Raw genomic sequence first — 22,698 nt, 5'->3', positions numbered from 1 at the left:
AAAAAAAGCTTTTGGCTTCTCTCCTGAGGCCACAAGAGGGCGCATCGAACAAAATATTACTAATGCGCGTTTCTTCAAAGCATAATAAAATAACATGACTATCTTTGAAAAAAGTGCATAATGTTTAAAATAAAGTTTATAAACCTTATATAATTAAAGTTGCTTAAACAATTAGAAACAAAACAGCATCATGCATGTATGTACAGTTCAATACAAAGGACCGAAAACCAATCACAAAGAGCACTTTCTTCATTTAAAAACTTGAGATGCAGTGGGATGGGGAAAACCACCATAATTTTAAATTTTACATGGCTTTCTAAACATGCCGCTCTCTTGTGCGAGACGCGAGTGCAACGGTGATAGACGTCCCTCTAGAAAATGTGATAAATATGCGTTCAGTGTGATCTCCGCACTGATGTTCTCTTTTTCTGCAATATTTTGAATGAACAACGTAGCATCTCGTGCGCCACTGATAATGCTGCCTGACGCACAACGTTTTTGCATTCGAAAGTGGATTTTTATTTGAAATTCGACGAATATTTGAAATTCGAATTTTTTGGTCTACTATATATAAAAAAAGACTACACACAACCACCGTTAGATTTTTGTCTACTCATGTTTGACTTTGTGCAGGTGACTTTATAAGGCATTAATGAACTTGTGTTTTCACCTGGTAACCCCTCCCAGGACCACGGCGCCCAGCACCAGCCCACTGCAGCCCACCAGCCAGCGGCCCAGCACTCGATCGCTCGCCGCGTTTGGGATCGACGCCGCCCTGACTGACGCATGTCCACCTTCTGTGGTCACTGTGGTCTGTCCTCTCTGCAGCAGCCACTGTCGCAAAGGGGTTCGCTGTAAACACATTCACAACGAAGACATATTTCACACACAGCCAACACTGCATAGAAGTATCCGATCGTCACAGTTAAGCAAAAGTAACGACATTTTATGAAAAAAAAAAAAGGCTTTAAATAAAAGTCGCTCATGTAGCTCTCAAACACTTACTGTAAGTATGTTTAACATCAGTTACTTAAGCATCAAAACTACAAGTGACCTCTATAATTAAAGGCACAGCTGACTACAGCTGATGGCTGCATTCACACTGCGAGGCATAATGCTGTCTAAACACCTGTCTAATTTTTGGTTCCACATATTTACATTCACTGACGACTCAGTCGGCTATTCACAAAACTGCCATTACTGTAACCTCCCTTAAATTGTGGCTGAACTGTCACTCGACAGGTGAATGCATTAAATATTAATGATTTTATTAGTAACGACCAGATGCACTTATAATAATAAATAATAATAATTAATAATAAATGAATGATTGATTCATACAGGTTCATATAATTTATATTATATATAAATATATTTAATATGTAAACATAACATATTTTTCTTAAATATATACATGCATGATAAATATACACAGTACACACACATTTATGTAAACAAAAACTTTTATTTTGGATGTGATTAATCGTTAGACAGCACTAATATATATATACATATAAATTCCTGATCACAGGATAAAAAAGTGGCATACATTATAACTTTTTAAAAACAATGTGAGCTTTGATTTGTCCATTTTGAAGTATTTGTAAATAGCACATTTCTGTTATCTTCCTAAAACAGCAACAATGTAATTTAGCTCATAACTGCATCAATTGCATAGCCGAACAGTGAACAGTATAGTGTCGCCCTTGGGCTTGTTTATCGGGGGTTTGTGTTTCACTGTATCATATAATGGGAGGTAGTGGCAACGTTTCACCTGTAATAAGTCAGGCATCTCATTGTGACCCGTTGTTAACGTTGTTAATAATAACAGAAACGCTGGAGAGTTTGCGTAACGTTAACGTTATTTCATTCATGACGACCAGGTCACGTTCTGTCCGGAACTGAAACTGCATTACAAACTGTACAGCGATACGCTCTATACACTTAATGCTGCATACTGATAAAGCACATGTGTGTTACTGGAAAACGATATTATATTCATACATTGACCGCTGCTGTAATAATAATATGCATGTGTCTTACCTGTATCTGCTGTAAATTTCTCCCCGTAGTTTGACAGCGACACGACAAGGCGAGTCTGAGTAGCAGCACCATGATCTCAATCTCTTCTTATGAAATTATTATCAAATTACTAGTCACGTAACCAACATACTCGCATAACTCACTACCCATGCGCTTCTTCGGCTGCTTCTTCTTCTTCTGGTTTCGTTGGCCGCTTCCTCCTTCTGAGTATCAGCGCCACCTACTGTACGCTGTGCATACAGCACAAGAGATGATTCTACTGTACATGTTTTCCCTTAAAGGATCTGTCTAAACTCTGGATTCAGAATTCCTACAACCAGAATACGCATCTATTTAAAAAAAACAAAAAAAAAAAACACTTTACCATCTAATGAGTCCACGGGAAATCATGCATTATGCATCATAATCATAACTCTATGCATGAACACTGCTGTATTTTGCTGTATGTCCATCAGTGACTGTATTTGCTCTGTAGTGTTTGCCTGTAGCAAAGTGTACCAGCAGCAGAACACTCTCCTATTTAAAAAAAACAAAAAAAAAAAACACTTTACCATCTAATGAGGCCACGGGAAATCATGCATTATGCATCATAATCATAACTCTATGCATGAACACTGCTGTATTTTGCAGTATGTCCATCAGTGACTGTATTTGCTCTGTAGTGTTTGCCTGTAGCAAAGTGTACCAGCAGCAGAACACTCTCCTGACACATTGCAAACAACTACTAAGGACAAAACGCTTTTTTTTTTTTCTTCGTGTAGGCCTATAAGTCAGTTTGGTGATTTTGGCCATTTGGCTTTTCATAAAAAAAAGAAATAAATGTTATTTGAAACTAGTGTAAATAAATCATTCAAAAATACACTTTTAAGTTACTTAAGTTATTTATTGTATTCTGGTATTCTTAGATTTTTGGAGTGATGAAAAGAACAATTCCAAAATGTTCTTTTTTCCTCTATATAATAGCTTTTAATCTAATATGTCAAAAACGTGAATTTTCATTCTGAAATGTATACAAATTAGTACAAATTTAATTAGATATAGCCTCAGTTGCATGTTTAAATGTACCAACAAAATGTTTGCTATTCTTAATGTAATCAGTCAGCTGGGGAAGTATGCTGATATGTGTACCATATTCAGCTGGTGTACCTGTTGAACTGTTTTGTACTGTTTTTGTGTGGATGAACAACAGGACGGCAGTCACACCAACATAAATGTTCAGTACAAAAATTCAGTGCAATCAAAAATTCTAAATGGTTTCCAAATTGTGCAAAATTTAATCAACTGTATTGCCACAACATATAAATCCATGTCAACACATCAACAAAAAACAACAGGATTATAGAGAAATAATATTGTAATTGCGTAACATTTCCTTTTTTGGTCCTCAAGCAAAAGTTTTAAAAGAGAAAACATCATAGGTCAGTGGACATATTTTTAGGTGTACTCGTTTCTCCTCTGATTCCAGCATCCTTAGCCATCGCATAGAAATGTCCCTGTTTGTTGTTAAGCAATACACTGGGCGAATCAAACTCCACGATTTTACCAAAATCCAGGACCATTACCCTACAACAAGAGAGAAGAGAAAGGGTCAGTACAACTTCCAGCTTTATGCCTCCAAAATGTGTCCTCAGTTTAGTTTTTATAAACATAGTCCTAATTTAATTTAATTTTTACATATGCATATATTTTTCTAGGTCCTTTAGGTTCAAGGTATCTTAATACAGCTCCCTAAAAAAGGTTTATGGTAGGCCAACACTGTAGAAGTGTCTTACAATATCAAATTTCTAAATATTAATTTTACTGGGAATAGTTCTGAACGCTGAAACTGTGGTGTCATGATAACAGTAGTCTATGCCAACTAGGTGAGTTTTTAATTTCTTGTCACGTTGCTTTTGGCGGGCTTACTGTGGATTTACAGACGAATGTACTAAGGCATTTTAGGGCGAGCATTAAATGGAACCGCTAATGAGAATCTTATTAAATTGAATACAGTATTACTGCAACATATCTCTGCAAAGCTGCTTTGAAACAAGCTCTGTATATATGAAATGGACTGGTCTTGAAGGCTGCTCGCCGTGAACTGTCTAAAATGGTGCTCAGCCTGTGTGCGATGGTAAGCACGGTACAGTGGGAAAACTCTGTGCGGATGGTGTTCTGGATGAGATCGTCTGTCTCCAGATCCACGGCTGCGGTGGCTTCATCCAGGATCAGTATACGGGATTTCCTGAGCAAGGCCCGGGCGAGACACAGCAGCTGCCTCTGACCAACACTGTCGGAGATCCAAAAACAGGCAAACATCAGACACTAAACATACATCTGGAAATGAAAACAATAGATTAGCACTGAACGCTATATCCTCTATTAAAGGATTAGCTGTAGCTGATTCTCATTATTATAGTACTATGACCAGGGGCGCCTTAAAGGGGTGGTTCACTGGTTTTTTTCTAGGCTTGATTGTGTTTATGGGGTGCAGTCTAACATGTTAAAAAAACACATTATTTTTCATATAATTCTCCAAATACACGCTGAAAAGAATAATATTACTGACATCTGGACGTAAGTCACTATTCTCTCTGCAATCGCTGATGAAATCGGCCATGTTTTCTCTGCATTAGCGCAGTTTTGAACTTACTGTTGGAATTCGTTTACTGGATCCTTGGACTTTCCAGGAGCTTACCGGTTTAAAATGATGTGATCGCAAAAGCCTGCTTCTTTTCATTTTAAGATATTATTTTCGTAATAAAGTAGCCTACTGATTCAAATTAGTAATCAATAATCAATAATTAATTATTATTCTACTACTCCCCTGACATGCTCTCGCACACCACACACTCTGCTTGAATTCATTCACGTGATTGGTCGAGATGAGAGGTGATCCCACCTGGGTAGTGTGATTTATATATTGTCCTTTCTAATCATATATGGGATCCACCCAGACCCCAGACCCTGACACTTTTACTCTGAGTACCGGCAACATGTCAGAAGTGCCGGTACGCACAAAAAAGTGCAGGTACTCTAAAGGCTAAAATATAGAAGTGCCGGTACTGCGTACCGGTGCGTACTGGCCCACTTCAAGCACTGCTAATATGTATTATGTGCATTCACAGCACATTTGTTCAATGTATACGAACATGTTCATGTTTCTACAGCTCACAAACCTCAAATTCTCTCCACCCTTCGAGACCTCGTGTTGAAGTCCTGTTGGCAAACCCCTGACATAATCTTTGAGATGAGCCAGCTCCAGAACCGTCCATATCTCCTCATCACTAGACTTCTCGAAAGGGTCCAGGTTCATCCGCAGAGTTCCAGAGAAGAGTACTGGGTCCTGTTAGAAATCATTTGTTTATTCATTTTCAGCATTGCAGGGCACTCTCAGATATACATTCCATTAAAGGGGTCTTATTATGCCCTTTTACGAAGTCTTTATATGGTTTTTGGGATGTACACTAAAAGGCTTCATGCTTGATTGTTCCAAAAAAAAAAAATTATTATTTTCACATATTTTACATAAAGGAGTGTCTATTTATACTAAGTGCAAATAGCCCACCTTGCTGGCAGAGGCTAATTACACTAGCTCTGCCCACCACCGTGTGGTAGGGTTAGACAACATTGCAAAAGACAGCCTCTCTAGTAGTAGTGTAGGTAATAAAGTAATGTAACAATTACTTTTTGATGCAATCAATCAGAGTTCGAATCCACCTTTTGCCAAACTCGTTGAAGGAAGGAAATAATCGAAAAGTGGAAAATAACGTGCCTCACGGGTGTTTATTGGTTAGGGTTAGGGCAGGTGTAGGGTGGGCTTTATTTTACGAATTAACAGGATCCATTTAATAATTTCCATAAAAATATCATTTACACTCAGTAATACACTATTGCATAGTGTTTTAAAACGTGCTAAAATACTGAGGTGCAGATATCTGCCACTATTTGCACTTAGTACTATAAATAGCATCTAACTATTATTACTGCAAATAAAATACTCATATTTTTACAGTGTAAAATAGAATTTATCACTATTTGCACTTAGTGTAAATAGTATATCGCTAAAAATACTGCTATTTTCACTTAATGTAAATAGAATCTATTGCTAAGAAAACACACTTAGCTCATCACACTTACGCTGCCCATAATTGCAGCACCTTCTCTCTTTCCACTCCCAGTGCATTCAAAATGGGATATATCGCCCTCCGAAGGGCACTTCGGAGTGAAAACAATCATGGCCGCCATATTGAAGGCTCGTTCCAAAACGAAGTGGTGAAAACTGGCCACTTTAAAGGGCCCTTCGGAATGAAGGATTTCGAAGGGTACAACTGATGGACACTTCGGGCTCCCATGATCCTTTGGGCAGATTCTTTGCATGATGACGGCACGTGATGATGACAAAAAAGGGAACTTCAAGAAACAGTTGTTTGGTCCCCTACACCCTTCAACCCTTTGAAGCTCTCACTCCGGAGGGTAAACCCTTTGAAGGGATTAGGGCATAGGGAAGAGCCCTTCCGAATGGAACACAGGGTCCGTCTCAAACACCCCACTAGGGCCTTTCGCACCGCAGGAACCTTTTCATAGTACCAGAACTAATTGTGGAACTAGCCACTTTTTGGCGTTTTCGCACCGCCGGAACTAGGAGCGATTTTAGTACCGGACTGCCTTTTTCGAGAACCAAATTAGCTCCTACTCCGGAGCAGGGTCTAACCAGCACAACTGGTACTAATCGTGACGTAAGTAGACATTGACATTGACACAAAGCGGTGCGAAAGGCCCTATTGTCTCAAATAGTTCCTGTTTCGATGAAACCCCTCCTTCCGAAATACGAAATGTGCTCTGATTGGTTAGCTGACTCAGTGCGTTGTGATTGGCCAACTGCTTAGAGCTTGTTCTAGAAATGTCACAGCCCTTACCATAACTGTGACATGGTGAAAATATGCTACTACAGCAGCTCTTCTTCATTTTCTCTGGCTCAGCTCAGCCAGGCCTTGCCCTCTGTTTTCCATATTATGTGGACGCAAATTATTTAAATAAGTGACTTTGTGATGTCACAATATTGCTGTAGTCCAAACGAGCCATTTGTTAGTTCCTGAAAAGTGAAAATTCTCTTCTGTTGAAGAGAATACCTCCCTCTGGAGTGGACTTTGATCTTTGCAACATTGCAGATCTTTTTTATGCAACATTTACACACTAACTAAACTTAAAATAAAAAAAGCACAATAGGACCCCTTTAAATGTATTTTTATGACGTTTAGCATGTTTGTTTCTATCAGTGTGTATAGATTACAAACAAAAACATAGCACTTTCTTAATTTAGCATTACAGAGCACGCCCTGTTACCGAAAGCTCAAAGCATTCCCTTCCTCACCCCAGCTCACACATGGACGCTTATTTCAACTAAATCCCAGTAGTGTCCAATAAACAGGCCTCTCTGGGGTAAATTATTAAATTGTGTGTTTGCCAGCTGTCTCCTACCACACAGTACAAATCACGCAAGCAGATTGTCTCCTCGGAACAAACTGTACCTTTAGGGATTCAACAGCTTGTCACTCAGACAGTACCTTTAAAGGGACATCTTTGTACCTTATATGTACTAATATGTTCTGTTAAGGGCAGGAGTGGGCAACTCAGGCCTTTAAGACAAGGGTCTCCAAACCTGTTCCTGGAAGGCCACAGTCCTGCAGAGTTTAGCTCCAGCCCTTATCAAACACACTTGAACCAGCTAATCAAAGTCTTCAGGATTACTAGAAAACTACAAGCTGGTGAGTTTGATCCAGGATGAAACTAAACTCTGCAGGATAGTGCACCCTGAGCACCAGAATTGCCCAACCGCAGTTCAGGTGTAATAAACAAAGTAGTATTACCCCACAGACAAGCTGTTCCTGAAGTCAGTGCAGTTGAAGTAAACCTATACCAGAATGTCAAATTGAGGGAATTACTACACTGAGGATTACTACAGATTGAGGTAATGAAGTCCACAAAGGAAGAAAACATTTGGGCTATGCATATAACCATTTTTATAACAACTGAGACAATGTTTTTTTAACCTGTGGTGAATGTATGGTATAGTCTTTGTAGTTTATTCTATGGTCTTAACACTGTCTTTTAACATTGTAATTTAAATGACAAGTCTACTCACCCACACACACACACAAAAAACATGTTTTCATTTAGGGCTAACAAAAAGCAAATAATTGCATCTGTTTATTGAAGCACCTCTCAGCAAACCCTTGGTAACTGCTGTGCTACTTGGCAAAATTTTGCTGATTGTGAATGTATCTCGTGTTCTCCAAGCACCTGTGGAATGATGGTAAGTCTGCTCCTGAGATCATGAAGCCCCAGGGTGGAGATGTCAATACCATCAATGAGGATTCGACCTTCACTAGCTTCAATAATGCGAAACAAACAGTTGGTCAGACTGGATTTGCCTGCACCAGTTCGACCAACAATGCCAATCTGAGTAAAATTGGGGGTGGGGGGAGAAACACAAACAAATTTGTTCAAGTGGCTTTTTCAATATTTCAAAAAAATATACTAAGAATCTGGTATGTCTCCTCACCTTCTCAGTGCTTGCAATGTCACATGTGATTCCATGGAGAATGAGCTCCAGTTCAGGCCGGTATCGAACTTTATAGTTATCAAAACGAATATTCCCAGCAGTGGGCCAGTCATCTGGAGGACGATTACTGGTGATCCATGGAGCCTGGTGACAAATATTGTCATTTAAATTACAGAATTAAGAAAATAAACAAAAGTTTTTTTCCAATTGCATTTATCACTGGGAAATCACCGGATTTCACATGGATCTGTTCAAATATGGTAAAACTGGTGAAGTATATTTACACTTGCCTGGAAATTCCTGTTCCTGGAGGGCCACTGTCCTACAGAGTTTAGCTCCAACTTTAATTAAACACACCTGAACCAGCTAATCAAGGTCTTCAGACTCACTAGAACAGATGTGTCCAATCCTACACCTGGTGGGCCAGTGTTTATCTCCAACTTGCCTCAGCACACCTGCCTGGAACTTTCTAGTTATTCAGCTGTCAGGTGTGTTTAACTGGTGTTGGAGCTGTTCATTGCAGTATATCGGCCCTCCAGGAGCAGGATTGGACATTGCTGCACTAAAAACCTCCAGGCAAGTCTGTTGGTAGTTGGAGCTAAACTCTGCAGGATGTTCGGCCTTTAGGAGCAGGACTGGACACCCCTACCTTCCAGGTGTCAAATTTATTAAGTATGATTTACTCATTCTCAGTGACTTAATGCTCTTTCAGGTGACTTGTCTACCTTCACAATAATGATGGAAATATGGTCATGCAATTTTAGCAAAGACTTCAAACAATAATTCTTGTAAAGTTGCTCATGATACTCTTGAGATTTTAAAATTTAAGCCATCAATAATTAGTGATAGGAAAAAATTCACATAAAGGTTTTGAAACATGTAGTCAGCAGTATTGATAAACCTTTAAGAGTGCGTTTCTATCAAGCCTGCTGCAGTTTTAGGCTAGTTTATAGTAAATAATTTAATAAAGTCAGTCAAATTAAGAAAATGGTTTTTAGTAGATTAATCCAAAAATCACACCTCATTTTTGATCTCTGTGTACTCCCTCACTCTTTCCATAGCAACAATGTTGGTCTCCAATTCTGATGTCATTCTCACAAGCCAGTTCAAAATTTGAGTCACCTAATAAGAACATGAGTAGTGGCACACAGTGTTACTGAGCACACTTAAGGTTATTTGACTATCACAAGTACCTCAAAATCTAAAACTTACGCTTAAGGCGTATGAGATGGACAGTCCAACCAATCCACTATTCAAAGAGTCACGAGAGATCACAGCAAACAAAGCTGCGAAAAACACCACCAGATTCCCCAGGCATTCCAAACGCATGGCCAGCCACCTGAAACCCAACAAGCAACATTAAGTGCTTATAATGCAAAAACAGATGTATCACTTGAAAAAAAAAAAAAAAAAGCTTGACGTAGAGTACCCAATGCTGACCTGTTAGAAACAAACAAAGGATAGACACTTTTGAGATTCTGATCAATGGAGTCCTCATTTTGCTTTAGGAAACGTTGCTGGTGCCCATATGCCCTTATCACAGAGAGGCCTGATATGGTTTCTCCAAAGTGTGAGTATATGGGTGATCGAGATACAGAGTCCAGTCGTCTGAGTTGCCTGGATGTAGCAACATAGAACCTCTAAAATACAGGAAGAAGGTTTATACAAAATGACTGGACAGCAGCAGGATAGATTTGAATTCTTTCGCTCAAATGGCTGATTCTTATTCTGTAAGAGAAATGTGTTTTAGAAACCTATTGTCTATACAGTGTGCATTATTGGTAGCTGTGTTACCTCGACAAAGTAGTAGACAACAGCCATTGGTACAACAACTGCGGTGAAGATTGGAGTAGCCAGACAGATAACGAACAAGGTCCCTAGAACTCCCAGAATACAGAGAATCCAGGATCTGAAGGACATCGGGATCATCTCATCCACTGTAAATATATCCTAATTATAAGCCACATTGGGGAGAAAAAAAAAAATTCAGTTTAAGAACAGGCAAAGTTAAACAATTGTCCAAAAAAAATCTAATTTTATATAATTGTGGTCCATATTTCTTACTGCACAACATACTAATCAGAGGCTACAACTTTACAATTACAAATAGTAGATCTTTGTTTTGGCTTTAGAGCAACCGTCTTCCTCAAAATCAAGTTTAAATCAGGCCCATCTATACCTTGGCAAAACGATTGACTATTCGTCCTGAAGGTGTGGTATCAAAGAACACCATGGGTGCTTTCAGAATATTAGACAGCAGATTTGTGTGTAGAGTCCTGGATGCAGAAATGGATCCATCAGCTATGAGTATAGTGCCAAAAAACACCAGAAAACCTGACGGGGAAAGATATACCATTACTTAGTGACAAAGGAACATCCATGTGCTGTGTCTGCCGATATTCCCTGTGAAACAAAAGGCTGCAGGCTTTATTTATTTTTTTATTCAGCTTGCCATAAGCAAATTATAACTTTTAAATTATAACTTTTGGGTATAAACATTTTATCAAACTCACAACAAATTATTCATCTTGCTCAGGATCATAAGAAATTCATATAAAACTTATTGACGGCACTCTTAAAAATAAAGGTGCTTCACGATGCCATAGAAGAACCTTTTTGTCTAAATTGTTCCATAAAGAACCTTTAACATCTGAAGAACCTTTCTGTTTCACAAAAGGTTCTTTGTGGCGAAAGAAGGTTCTTCAGATTACAAAACGGTAAGAAAGCGATGGTTCTTTAAAGAACCTTTGACTGAATGCTTCTTTGTGGAAGCAAAAATGGTTCTTCTATGGCATGGCTTGAAGAACCTTTTGAAGCACCTTTATTTTTAAGAGTGAGCTTCTATAAATATAATATTCTGTACATAGAGGTTGTCCTCTATTTCATTCTTTTTGTGAAAGTATTTCTTAAACCTCTTTCTGCTCATACCTTGTGCCAATCCCAGGGCTCCGAAGACACCTATTCTCATGTCTCTAATGTAAGCTGGGTAGGTTGTGTTGAAATATTCTACAGAATCCTCAGTCCAGTCACTGAGCCACAGGTTTTGACCAATGATGGCCACATTCTGGATGAAGTAGAACAGGAAACTCCAGGTGACGAAACACCAGTCCATAGACCTCATGTACTGAAGATACACTGAGAATTTCACCTGGTTTATGGATCAAAAAATAATTTGCACAAAATAAGTGAGGAAAAATTGATAAAACATGGAATATCAAAACTGCATTTAGATACTATTACGTACCCTTCCTGTCTCCATCGCCTCTTTCTCAATCAGTCGCTGTCCCTTCTTATCGCCAGAGTCTTTTTTGGACCGAACAGAGCTGTTTTTCCTCACTCTCACACTAAAGACAAGAAATAGAAATAAAACAGCCTTGGTGATTACAAAAATGCACTCCTGCAATGAAGTCACTCAAAGTGATTTTCATTCAGAACGTGCATTTCGGTATGTGAAGATCAAGAGAATACTTGCTCAGTTGGGCCAATATTCAGTTATATCTGAGAAATGTTCTTCTGACATGTTGAATATTAGTCTGTGGTGTGTTGATTTTACCTTCCATTTCGTTTGCTGTGCCGCTGGCTGTGGCGCAGGCTGTTTTCTCTCTTTAGTGTGCTTGAGACAATGTCTTCAGGAGAGTCATCAGCCTGTGGCTCCAAACCCTCCGGCAGTGTGTCAATCTGCTCATAGTCTGACTCCTGAGCTGATGCTTGTTGGACAGTGAGAACAACATATAAAGTTAGTTCATGTGCGCAGTGTGTACATGTTTTGATATTAGCAGATATGCAAACACACAGTACTTCAAAACTGTACATTTCAAGTATAGGCCTATTTATTACTATGTAATGTTTTAGAGATCATGGGTCATGGTATATTGAAAAGAGTATGCCAAAGGTGCCCGAATTGTCTACTGTTTCCAGTGAATTTTCATAGTGCTGATCCCTGAATGCTTTTTTGATCAATATTGTCCACATCCGAGGATTTTGTTACCATTTCACCTTCAGATTTGTAAATGCTTAGTATGAATGCAATTGTGTGAATTTAAGAGCTGTTTCGTTAAAAATAAACTATTATTTATTTTTTTATAATAGTATTACACAATTATTTTCACTATTTAGTTGCGGACTGAACTGCAGCCTTCAAATTCAATTGGCTGGACACGATTTGGAAAGACACACACCGCATATCAGAGCAAAAGTCAAGCCATGAAGGAACTTTTGAGAAATCAAGATGAATAAAAACACAACATGAAACACGACACCCATAGACCCCACCTAAGTAATATCAGTGGGCAACCAGTCTTGGGCTACAGGGTGATATGGCGGCCGGTCTGTGTGTATTTTCTTCAGTAAGGTAAATATTTCAGTTGTAATGTGGTTGTCAGTTCACAGTTTTGGGCATTCACAACCAGAACAGCATGAGGAAAGCAACTTGCACCAAGAAATAAAACAACCAAGAGAAAATGAAAGAAACCCACACTTTAGCAGCTGAGGCATGTACACCTCACAAGCACCTCAATAAAGCTTTCAGAATGTGTTCAAATTTACGATGATATTCGAAACTCAGAAGCAAGTGCAAATGTTGGATGGGAGACAAACCTTTTCTGGCATCAGCGTTGTTGCTTTCGTCTTCGCCGTACGTTTCCAGGAATTCAGAGAAAGTTCCTTTACTGGCTCGAAGACCGTCGTATGATCCTACCTCGGACACCACCCCATTTACCAATACAATGATCTCATCTACATATGGCAAGAAGCTGATCCCATGTGTTACCAGGATATGAGTCTACAGAGAAAGAGAAGGGGACAAAACAGAGCAATGTATTTGATTTAAAGGGGTCATATGATGCGATTTCAATTTTTCCTTTCTCTTTGGAGTGTTACAAGCTCTTGCTGCATAAAGAAGATCTGTAAAGTTGCAAAGACTAAAGTCTCAAATCCAAAGAGATATTCTTTATAAAAGTTAAGAGTCAGCCACGCCTACCTAAAACGGCTCGTTCTAACACGCCCCCACATGTCTACGTCACTATGTGGGAATATTTGCATAACGCCGCCCAAATGTTCACGCAAAGAAAGAAAGGTGTAACTTTTATTCTCGCTGTAGTATTGTTGCTGCCGCCACAAGTAAGTTTTTTTTTATATTTAAAGCGTTTTTATATTTTATATTTTTTATATTTAAAGCGAGTTTTTTTGGGCAGTGTAGAGTAGGGCTTGTTGTTTGTCATTTCTCCGATCACAAATGCAGACATGGTTTTATGTTTACGCGGCGCGATGCAACGCAACACATAAAAAGACAGTATAAGTCATTATAATCCATAATTATGTCCCCACTGGATGCAACGAATGCCTCGTTTATAATGGGTTTTCATGTTTGTGAATCATCGCTCCGGCCTGACATCACAATATGGTAGGGGCGTAACATTTCCGTCACACACTTGAGGTATTCGGCCAATCATAACGCACTGGATAGCTGGCCAATCACAGCACACCTTGCTTTTCAGACCGATGAACTTTGTAAAAATCGACGCATTTCAGAAAGGTGGGGCATAGAGGAGAAACAATAATGTACAGTATGTGGAAAATAATGTTTTTTTAACCTTAAACCGCATAAACACATTTCATTACACCAAATACACAAAATAATGTTATTTTTAACAACATAATTTGACCCCTTTAATATTAAATGATTACAGAACAGCAGTGCAGGAATTTATGGGGAAGCAGAAAATACTCTTTGCTTAGCAACAGAGCATTGTATTTTCTTTAGGGATTAGTCTCCATTTGAGATCAGTTGAGAAGCCAGCCTAAGGAAATTCTGATACCATAGAAAATAAAATATGAAATGCGGAAATGTGAAATGAGCCTAAAATTGGTAACAATTTTAAGCGTTTTAGTGTAGAAAGAATGTTGCCTTTAGTCTCCTACGTTGTCTTTGAGCAGTCCTTTGGGTCCAATCACCCTCTCAAACAGATGTTTTCCCACATGTGAGTCTACAGCAGACAGTGGGTCATCTAGAAGGTACACGTCTGCAGAGCTGTAGACTGCCATGGCTAGACTCACCCGCTGTTTCTGTCCCCCGCTCAGATTGATGCCCTGTGGTACAGCGTATGAAAGATTCAATGAGCAGTGATTCCCAACCCTGTTCCTGGAGGCACACTAGCACTACATACTCCTGAACGGTTTCTAATCAAATAATTGAACCCATCACTCAAAATCTGAAACAGATGAGTTAGATAAGAGACATGTAAAATGTGTACCGCTGCTGTTCCTCCAGGAACAGGGTTGAGAGAAACACTATCTAGAATGCAGGGTTACTGTCACGGTTTATGGGTTCACTGACTCGTTCTCGCTTTCTCTGTGTGTGTGGGTGTGTCTGTGATTGCTGCTGACTGGTTGATCAGCGCCAGCTGTAGATCATCAGCTCAGCTATTTAATACCTGTGCTATCTGTCCTGTGTTGTCAGATAGTTTGGTGTTCCCGCTGTGTTCCCGGTTGTGTTCAAGTTCCCTGTTCCAGTTTCTTCATCTCCTTAGATTTCTGTTCCAGTTCTCTTGCGGATTTTGAATGTTCCCGGGAGATCCACGGCTGCCCATTTGCGTTCCTGCGCTACTAAGAGTGACTAATATTCTGCACATGCTTTATTTGACTCTTGCCTTTTGTCTTGCTGGGACTCTTCCTAATAAATTGTTATATTCCACATTTGCTACTGAATCCTCCTTTGTATTCATGACAGAACGATCTGACCCTTCAATGGATTCAGTGAATGCATCGGATCTACGGAACTTTTTGTCCAACAACAATGCACGCATGGATCATCAGGAGGAACAGATGTTAGCAACAGGTTGAGCCGTGCAAGCCTTGGTAGCACAGGTGTCCGAGCTCACAACCCAATTTCAACAACTGAGATCGCCCACTGCGCCGCCCCCGCCGCCAGTTCTTCCCACTTCTAGAAACATCGGGCATCAACATGAGCCACGTCTACCCACACCAGAAGCATATGCTGGTGAACCCAATCATTTTAACTAAATGCTCAATGTTCTTTTCTCTGCAGCCTTTGACTTTTTCTACCGAACAGTCTAAGGTGGTCTTAGTGTTGACACTGCTGTCGGGACAGGCAGCTCTGTGGGGAATGGCGGTGTGGGAGAACCAACATCCTTGCTGCTCTTCGTTCCACAAACTCTCGGAGGAGATGAAACGTGTCTTTGATCGCGTGGTAGCGGGTCACGAGGCGGCGCGCATGTTAGCCGATCTACAGCAGGAGAACAGACCCGTTTCGGACTATTCCATCGAGTTCCAGACATTGGCAGCTGAGTGCAAGTGGAACGAGGAGGCGCAGTGGGACATGTTCCTGCATGGGTTGGCTGACCGGATTCAGAAGGAGATTTTCACAGTGGAATTACCCACTGATCTTGATGGACTCATCGAATTAGCTCTTTGGGTAGATGCACGTCTACAGCAATGCGATCAGCGAGGCCACCGCAAGCTAGTGTCGGAACTTCCTGACTGTCAAGTAAAAGGCCAAGCCCGGCAGTAGAGCTGAGGCTACTGTCGGGCGGATTGTCCCTGGAGAAATCCTCGTCCACAACTCTCCTCCCGGTAAGACTGCAATGGGCAGCCAGAGTCCACAACTGCCAGCCCCTGCTGGATTCCAGAGCGGAAGGTAATTTTATGGATTACAACTTGGCACAACACCTTCAGATTCCCATTGTTCCTCTCATCCATAAAATCTCTGTCAATGCACTCAATGGACAGGCTCTTCCTGGCATCAGACATACTACTGGGTCAGTCACCCTCATCACTTCAGGAAATCATATTGAGAAACTCGCACTTCTGCTCACTGAATCTCCGCTGGCTCCTGTCATTCTGGGCCACCCCTGCCTAGTGCATCACAATCCTAGGGTGGACTGAGGCCATAATTCCATCTCGGCGTGGAGTGATCAGTGTTATGCATCCTGTCTTATGTCTGCTTGTTTGTCTGTGTCTTGTTCTTTGTAGCAGAATGAGCCGGTGAACCTGTCTAACGTGCCCAAGGAGTACCTCAACCTGAAGGAAGTGTTCAGTAGGTCCCGGGCTGCTTCTCTTCCTCCACATCATCCCTATGACTGTGCAATAGATCTAGTACCAGGTACGTCTCCGCCTAAGGGCAGGTTATGCTCGCTTTCTGCTCCAGAAAGGGAGGCCATGGAGAAATACATTTCTGATTCTCTAGCAGCCGGGCTCATTTGTCCTTCTCCCGTTGGGGCAGGATTTTTTTTGTGGGGAAGAAGGATGGTTCCCTGTGACCATGCATTGATTACCGAGGGTTGAACAACATCACGGTAAAGAATACTTACCCTTTGCCGTTGATGTCTTCAGCCTTCGAGCGGTTGCAGGGAGCATCTATCTTCACCAAATTGGATTTGCGTAACGCTTATCATTTGGTCCGCATAAGAGAGGTGGATGAGTGGAAAACCGCGTTTAATACCCATAGGGGGCACTTCGAATATCTGGTTATGCCCTTCGGGCTGTCCAACCCCCCTGCGATTTTCCAAGCACTAGTTAATGACGTGCTGAGAAACATGGTCGATCAATTCATACATGTCTACCTGGTTGACATATTGATATTTTCTTCTCTCCAGGAATATGTTCAGCACGTCAGGCGGGTGCTCCAGAGGCTGCTCGAGAATGGGCTTTTTGTCAAGGCGGAGAAATGTGCGTTCCATGCACAGTCAGTTCCATTTTTGGGATACATCATCTCATCCGAGGGAATGCGCATGCATCCCGATAAGGTTAAGGCTGTGGTGGATTGGCCAACCCCAGATTCCCGTAAGGCCCTGCAGAGGTTTCTGGGGTTTGCCAATTTCTATCGGCATTTTATTTGCAATTTCAGCCAACTAGCTACTCCTCTGACTGCCTTGACCTCCACCAGAACAATGTTGAGGTGGTCCAGTGCAGCTGAAGCTGCATTTGCCAACCTCAAGAGCCGCTTTGTTTCAGCTCCTATTCTCATAGCCCCTGATCCCACACATCAGTTTGTGGTGGAGGTCGATGCATCAGAGGTGGGGGTAGGCGCGGTTCTTTCCGAGCGCTCTTCCTCGAACGTAACATTGGTAACAGAGAGCTGCTGGCAGTCAAGTTAGCTTTGGAGGAATGGCATCATTGGTTAGAGGGTTGGGGGGTACCCTTTATCGTCTGGACCGATCATAAGAACATCGAGTATATTTAGATCCGCTAAACGTCTTAACTCCAGGCTCCTCCCAGGCTCAGTGGGCACTTTTTTTCGGTCGTTTTGACTTTTCCCTTTCCTACCATCCGGGTTCCAAGAACATCAAACCCGATGCCTTATCTCGTATTTCTGATCATTCCGAGCGCCCGTCCATTCCCGAGTGTATAATACCTGAGAAACTCGTTGTCTCTACACTCACATGGGAGGTCGAGTCGAAGGTTCGTGCGGCCTTAGAAGGGGTAATGCCTCCGCCCAGGTGCCCACCAGGTCGGTTATTTGTGCCGGAGAGTTTACGGTCCAACGTTATTCGGTGGGGTCATTGTTCCAACGTGTCTTGTCATCCAGGAGTGAATCGTACTAACTTTCTTGTTAAACAGCGATTCTGCTGGCGTTCCATGGCTCGTGACATCCGGGATTTTGTTTTGGCCTGCTCAGTTTGTGCTCGTGACAAGACTTCCAATCGACCCCCGGAGGGGTTACTTCAACTGCTGTCTGTCCCTTCGAGACCCTGGTCCCACATCGTGCTCGATTTTGTCACTGCCCTACCACCCTCCCAGGGCAATACGGTTGTTTTGACCATAGTGCACCGGTTTTAGAAGGTGGCCCATTTCATTCCCTTGCCCAAATTATCCTCTGCCAAGGAGACAGCAGTTACTTTTGTTGATCACGTCTTTCTCATTCATGGCCTCCCGATGGACGTGGTCTCCGACAGGGGACCCCAATTTGTTTCCAAATTTTGGAAGGAGTTTTGTCATTTACTGGGTGTGAGTGTCAGTCTGTGGCAGCGTGCACTAAGGCTCAGGCTCTTAAAACAAGGTCAAGATTTTTGATGCCATAGAAATTTCATAATTCTTGTCACCACTGTGTCAATATCACAAAAAAACTATTACTAGACTAAATAAAATAAAATAAAAAAAACTCATGCTCACTGAAGCCAAGTAAACTTGTAAAAAAAGCGATTAAATAAGGAAAGTAAACTAATTACAAGCAATAGGGAAAAAACTACAGTACAACAAATAAATAAGAAATGCTACATACAAGGAATTAAATGTATAAAAACACTGTATATTATTCACTGTGTAAATTAAATATTTCTTATTAAAGTTACAAAAGTGATTTAGTCAAGAGCAGTAAGAGATTTTCTCACTTTTGTTGTTTTATTAACATGAATGACAGTAGGAATATGCTGTCACTTTAAGTAGAAGGCTACTGTCACTTTAAGAGCTGCCCGGATCCAATATACTGTGACACATTTTCTTGCACATATAGCCAAATGAGTTCCCTTTTGCTGCTGACTGCATTAAAATCACTTGTTTTGAAACCACAATGATTAAAAAAACATATGCAAAAGATAAGTTTTCGTGACCACATAGCAGAGCAATGTCACGTGAGCGTTTAACTGAAATACAGACAATAGTCCAAAATTGACTGACAAATTTCTTCCGGTTAATCGTGTCTACTGGTATATCGCCCCTACCTAGGGTTGCAAAGGGGTGGAAAATTTCTGGTAAATTTCCGTAAACTTTCCAAAAAATCCTGGAAAATGTCCAAGATGTATGGAATGTTTCCGAAATTTACTGGAAATTTTCCACCTTTTTGCAACCCTACCCCTACCACACACTTTACCTTCTCTCCAATCTCAGTTTGATCTCTTCCTCGCAGAAGATCCAGGTCTGGCCCGAGCTCACACGCATCCAACACAAACAGATAATGCTCCTCATCCAGATTAGAGCCGAACAAGATGTTGTCCTTCAGAGTAATGTTCTGAATCCAGGCCTGCTGCGGCACATACGCTACAGACCCCTGAGAGAGAATAAGAGACATGTAACTAACGGCCCAGACAGTACATAAGAGTGACATTATTTGTTCAAGTAGAAGACTGAATCTGAAACTAGGCAAAAACCCTTTTCATAGAGATCTGTTTGATTACTTTGATATTAATGCGACCCCTGAGGCTGTGCAGTTCTCCCAGCAGAGCGGATATCAGCGACGTCTTTCCAGACCCTACAGCCCCAACCACTGCCACCAGACGACCCGGTTTAATGTCCAGAGAGACGCTGAACAATATAATCACTGGTTAGATAGAACACACACACTCATGCAAACACACAGCGAATGACAGCAGTAATACTAAATAACAGTTTTAGTTGCATCTTTTATATACTGTACCAGTGTAGAAATATGTAAGTGAAATGCTGTAGTGAAACATGGCAAATCTCACTTTTTCAGAACTGGTTCTGTGTCTCTTTCCCAGGCATATGTGCCATAAGTCATGCTCATGGCGGCACCTAATTCAGCAAATTATGAGAACACTGACCACTCTCTCAGATTTCACACTACACTACTGTTGTTGCTCTGAAGTGGACTTGAAGTATGTTCTTTGCCACATGTTAAATGACTAGTAACTAGTAACAAAAACTACAAACATTAACGAGTTCATCAAGTAGTGATAGACCAGATGAATTTAGCTATTCTAAAACAATTTGAAATCAGCTCGTCTACAAATCTCATAGAAGTTTGTCAAAAATTAGAAGTTTGTTCTCAAGTTTGTCTAAAAATCTCTTAGGAAATAACAATGAGTTTTTACTGTGGCTGTCATCACGCGTTACCGCCATTGTGTCCAGATCATCACCACTCAGAAATTTCTCGAGTCTTTTCTTAGACACAGTGGTCTAAACAAAGTACAAAGAGTACAAATTTCTAACAACTTCAGTAATAGTTTTTAATATGATTGATTGAAAGGTAGCAATGAAAAGCTTCTATATAAACAACAATATAAATATGAAACAATGTATTTATTCTAATACCTGAACCATGACGGAAATCAGCTCTGGAAGCATGGCGAGTGGTAAGCGCAGTATGTTAAAGAGTGAGATGGAGGTAAAAGCTTTCTCTGCATCCAGGATGTTATCAGGACCCACAGACACAAACACAGCGAAGGTCGCCAGAGACACCTGAAGACAATAAGACATGATATGAGCTTCATCTGCGGCCAGACCTCACAAACAAGCAACAATAGTTTAGTAGTCAATAAAATGACTCCAAAATAAAAATGTTACTGAAATGTGCATTTGAGATATATTTTACTTTTCAAGCATTCAACACACTTTAGTTTTAGTCAAAAATACTAAATGAGATGCAGAATTTTAGACTTAAATCTGCTTCTGAATACTCTTTAGCAACTATTGCACTTAGACTTGTGCCGGTTTTCGGTAATGCGATAGCACTTTTTTAAAACTAAATTTCAATACCGTGATAATACCGTGATAAAAGCATTAGCAATTAATCGCAACATGAAAATTTGATACCGGCATATCCCAACCTGCACTAAACATGTTCAAGAAACAACATTCAAATCATTTCATATATAAAAACTTTGTTATACTCACAATAGCTGGAGCACATGAAAAAATGAAGGTGGAGACCGATGAGAGGTAGGCAAACTTCCTCATCACCTTCAGCTCCTTCTCTCGAATTTCCTGAACCTGAGCCTCAAAAGATGATTCCCAGGCGTAATACTTCAGAACCTACCACACGAGTGATGAAAAAGTGAACAATGTGCAGAGACGCCAACAAACCAAGATTTCGTACTCTCATTTGACTGGACTGAAAATGAAAATATGATATGAAGCATTTTACATTCTCCAAAAAACAAAAAAACAAAAGCTGTACTGGGACGGTACCTTTTTTCGAAAGGTACTAATATGCAGAGCTGGGTAGATTACTTACAAATTGTAATCCATTACTGATTCCAAAATACATGTCAGTAACGTAATCCATTACATTACACATTTTTAGGTAATATAACAAGACTATAATTCGATTGTTTTTGACCTAACTCATTTATCACAATGATTTAAATAGGATAATCTTGTACTATATCGATATAAAAATGCAAAGATTTAGAAAATATATTGCAGTTGTTGTTTTTGACAACATGAAGCGCGTTAAACATTACGTCAAGGTTTCCCAAACTGGATTTGTGAAGGAACTGCAGGGGGTTTGTGAGCTTAATGAAACGCTATTAACTAATTAAATCATAAAAATGTTAAATTAAAATAAATACTTTTAAAATCAATCAAAATAAAACACTATCAAAAATTAAATATTTTATTTGTTTACCTGCATGTCATGTGACCATTAACCAACATCAGAGAACCATGAACATTCAAATGTGATTTATTTTAAAATCTCAGGGGTACTTCAAGTAAATATATCAGGTGAAAGAGGATCAGATGGCAAAAAAAGTTTGTGAATTTGTGCATTTTAATGTGTTCGAAAGACAAAAGCCTTCCAAAGACATAGAAGCACATGGTTAAATAACTTACAGACCCTTATGAAAAAGAAGTTTATTCAAGTGTGCTATTAGTATACGTCTTTTAGACTAAAAAATAGGAAAGTATACTTTGTCTAATTTTATGTACTTCTCAGACATGGGCTTTATTTACTTTACAGATATTATAATACTTTACAGAATTATACTTTGATATTATAATACTTTACAGAATTATACTTAAAATGACATTTAAGTATACTTGACTTATACTTAGAAAAAGTCTAAATATATTTGAGCTATACTTGTGCTCCGAGAATCCGTGTTTTCATTGTTATATGGTAGGGGGCGCTAGTACACATCTTCTGTACAGAATTTCCAAAACACAAGAGAAGAAGAAACTGAAACAACAGATGCAACAGATAATCAGACATAAAACAGCATCAAAACTGTGCAACGTTATGGAATAAAATGTCGACCAATGAAGAGGTAATAATGACTGTCAAGCTTTGGGGTGTTGATCGACTCCATCTACGTTTTGATTATCATTCTGAATCCAATTCATAATCATTTTTCAGCTTTATGTTCAAAATCTTGTTTATTTCTTTATTTTTTTTTATTTATAAAACTTACCCACAT

At 40.0% G+C, this 22,698-nt stretch overlaps 2 protein-coding genes across 2 annotated transcripts in view; both read right to left on the bottom strand.

Annotated features, from left to right (window-relative positions):
* The window catches only part of cox15 (cytochrome c oxidase assembly homolog 15 (yeast)), a 14,940-nt gene extending 12,695 nt beyond the window's left edge, over nucleotides 1-2,245 (bottom strand). The window contains exons 1-2 of the mRNA XM_016441005.1: nucleotides 2,044-2,245; nucleotides 679-852 (exon numbers count right to left, since the gene is read on the bottom strand). Coding sequence (XP_016296491.1) covers nucleotides 679-852; nucleotides 2,044-2,115 — 246 coding nt within the window. The 5' untranslated portion in view covers nucleotides 2,116-2,245. The remainder of the gene's footprint in view (nucleotides 1-678; nucleotides 853-2,043) is intronic.
* Nucleotides 2,246-3,294: 1,049 nt separating this feature from the next.
* LOC107654078 (canalicular multispecific organic anion transporter 1-like) lies at nucleotides 3,295-22,698 on the bottom strand. Its single transcript, XM_016441004.1, has 23 exons — nucleotides 22,693-22,698; nucleotides 21,378-21,392; nucleotides 21,176-21,313; nucleotides 20,594-20,740; nucleotides 20,374-20,458; nucleotides 20,008-20,074; nucleotides 19,717-19,843; nucleotides 19,413-19,589; nucleotides 14,507-14,674; nucleotides 13,184-13,367; nucleotides 12,141-12,294; nucleotides 11,832-11,931; nucleotides 11,516-11,735; nucleotides 10,767-10,921; nucleotides 10,382-10,537; nucleotides 10,028-10,227; nucleotides 9,800-9,926; nucleotides 9,608-9,709; nucleotides 8,588-8,731; nucleotides 8,326-8,484; nucleotides 5,202-5,368; nucleotides 4,118-4,312; nucleotides 3,295-3,606 (listed from the first exon to the last, which is right to left on the bottom strand). Exons 1-23 carry the CDS (start codon nucleotides 22,696-22,698, stop codon nucleotides 3,456-3,458), a joined length of 3,144 nt encoding a protein of 1,047 aa, XP_016296490.1. The 3' UTR covers nucleotides 3,295-3,455.

The sequence above is a fragment of the Sinocyclocheilus anshuiensis genome, unplaced genomic scaffold, assembly GCF_001515605.1.
Source record: "Sinocyclocheilus anshuiensis isolate Anshui unplaced genomic scaffold, SAMN03320099.WGS_v1.1 scaffold683, whole genome shotgun sequence".
Lineage (NCBI taxonomy): Eukaryota > Metazoa > Chordata > Actinopteri > Cypriniformes > Cyprinidae > Sinocyclocheilus > Sinocyclocheilus anshuiensis.
Note: the sequence above shows the minus strand (reverse complement) of the source record. Positions and strands in the feature narration are given on the sequence as shown.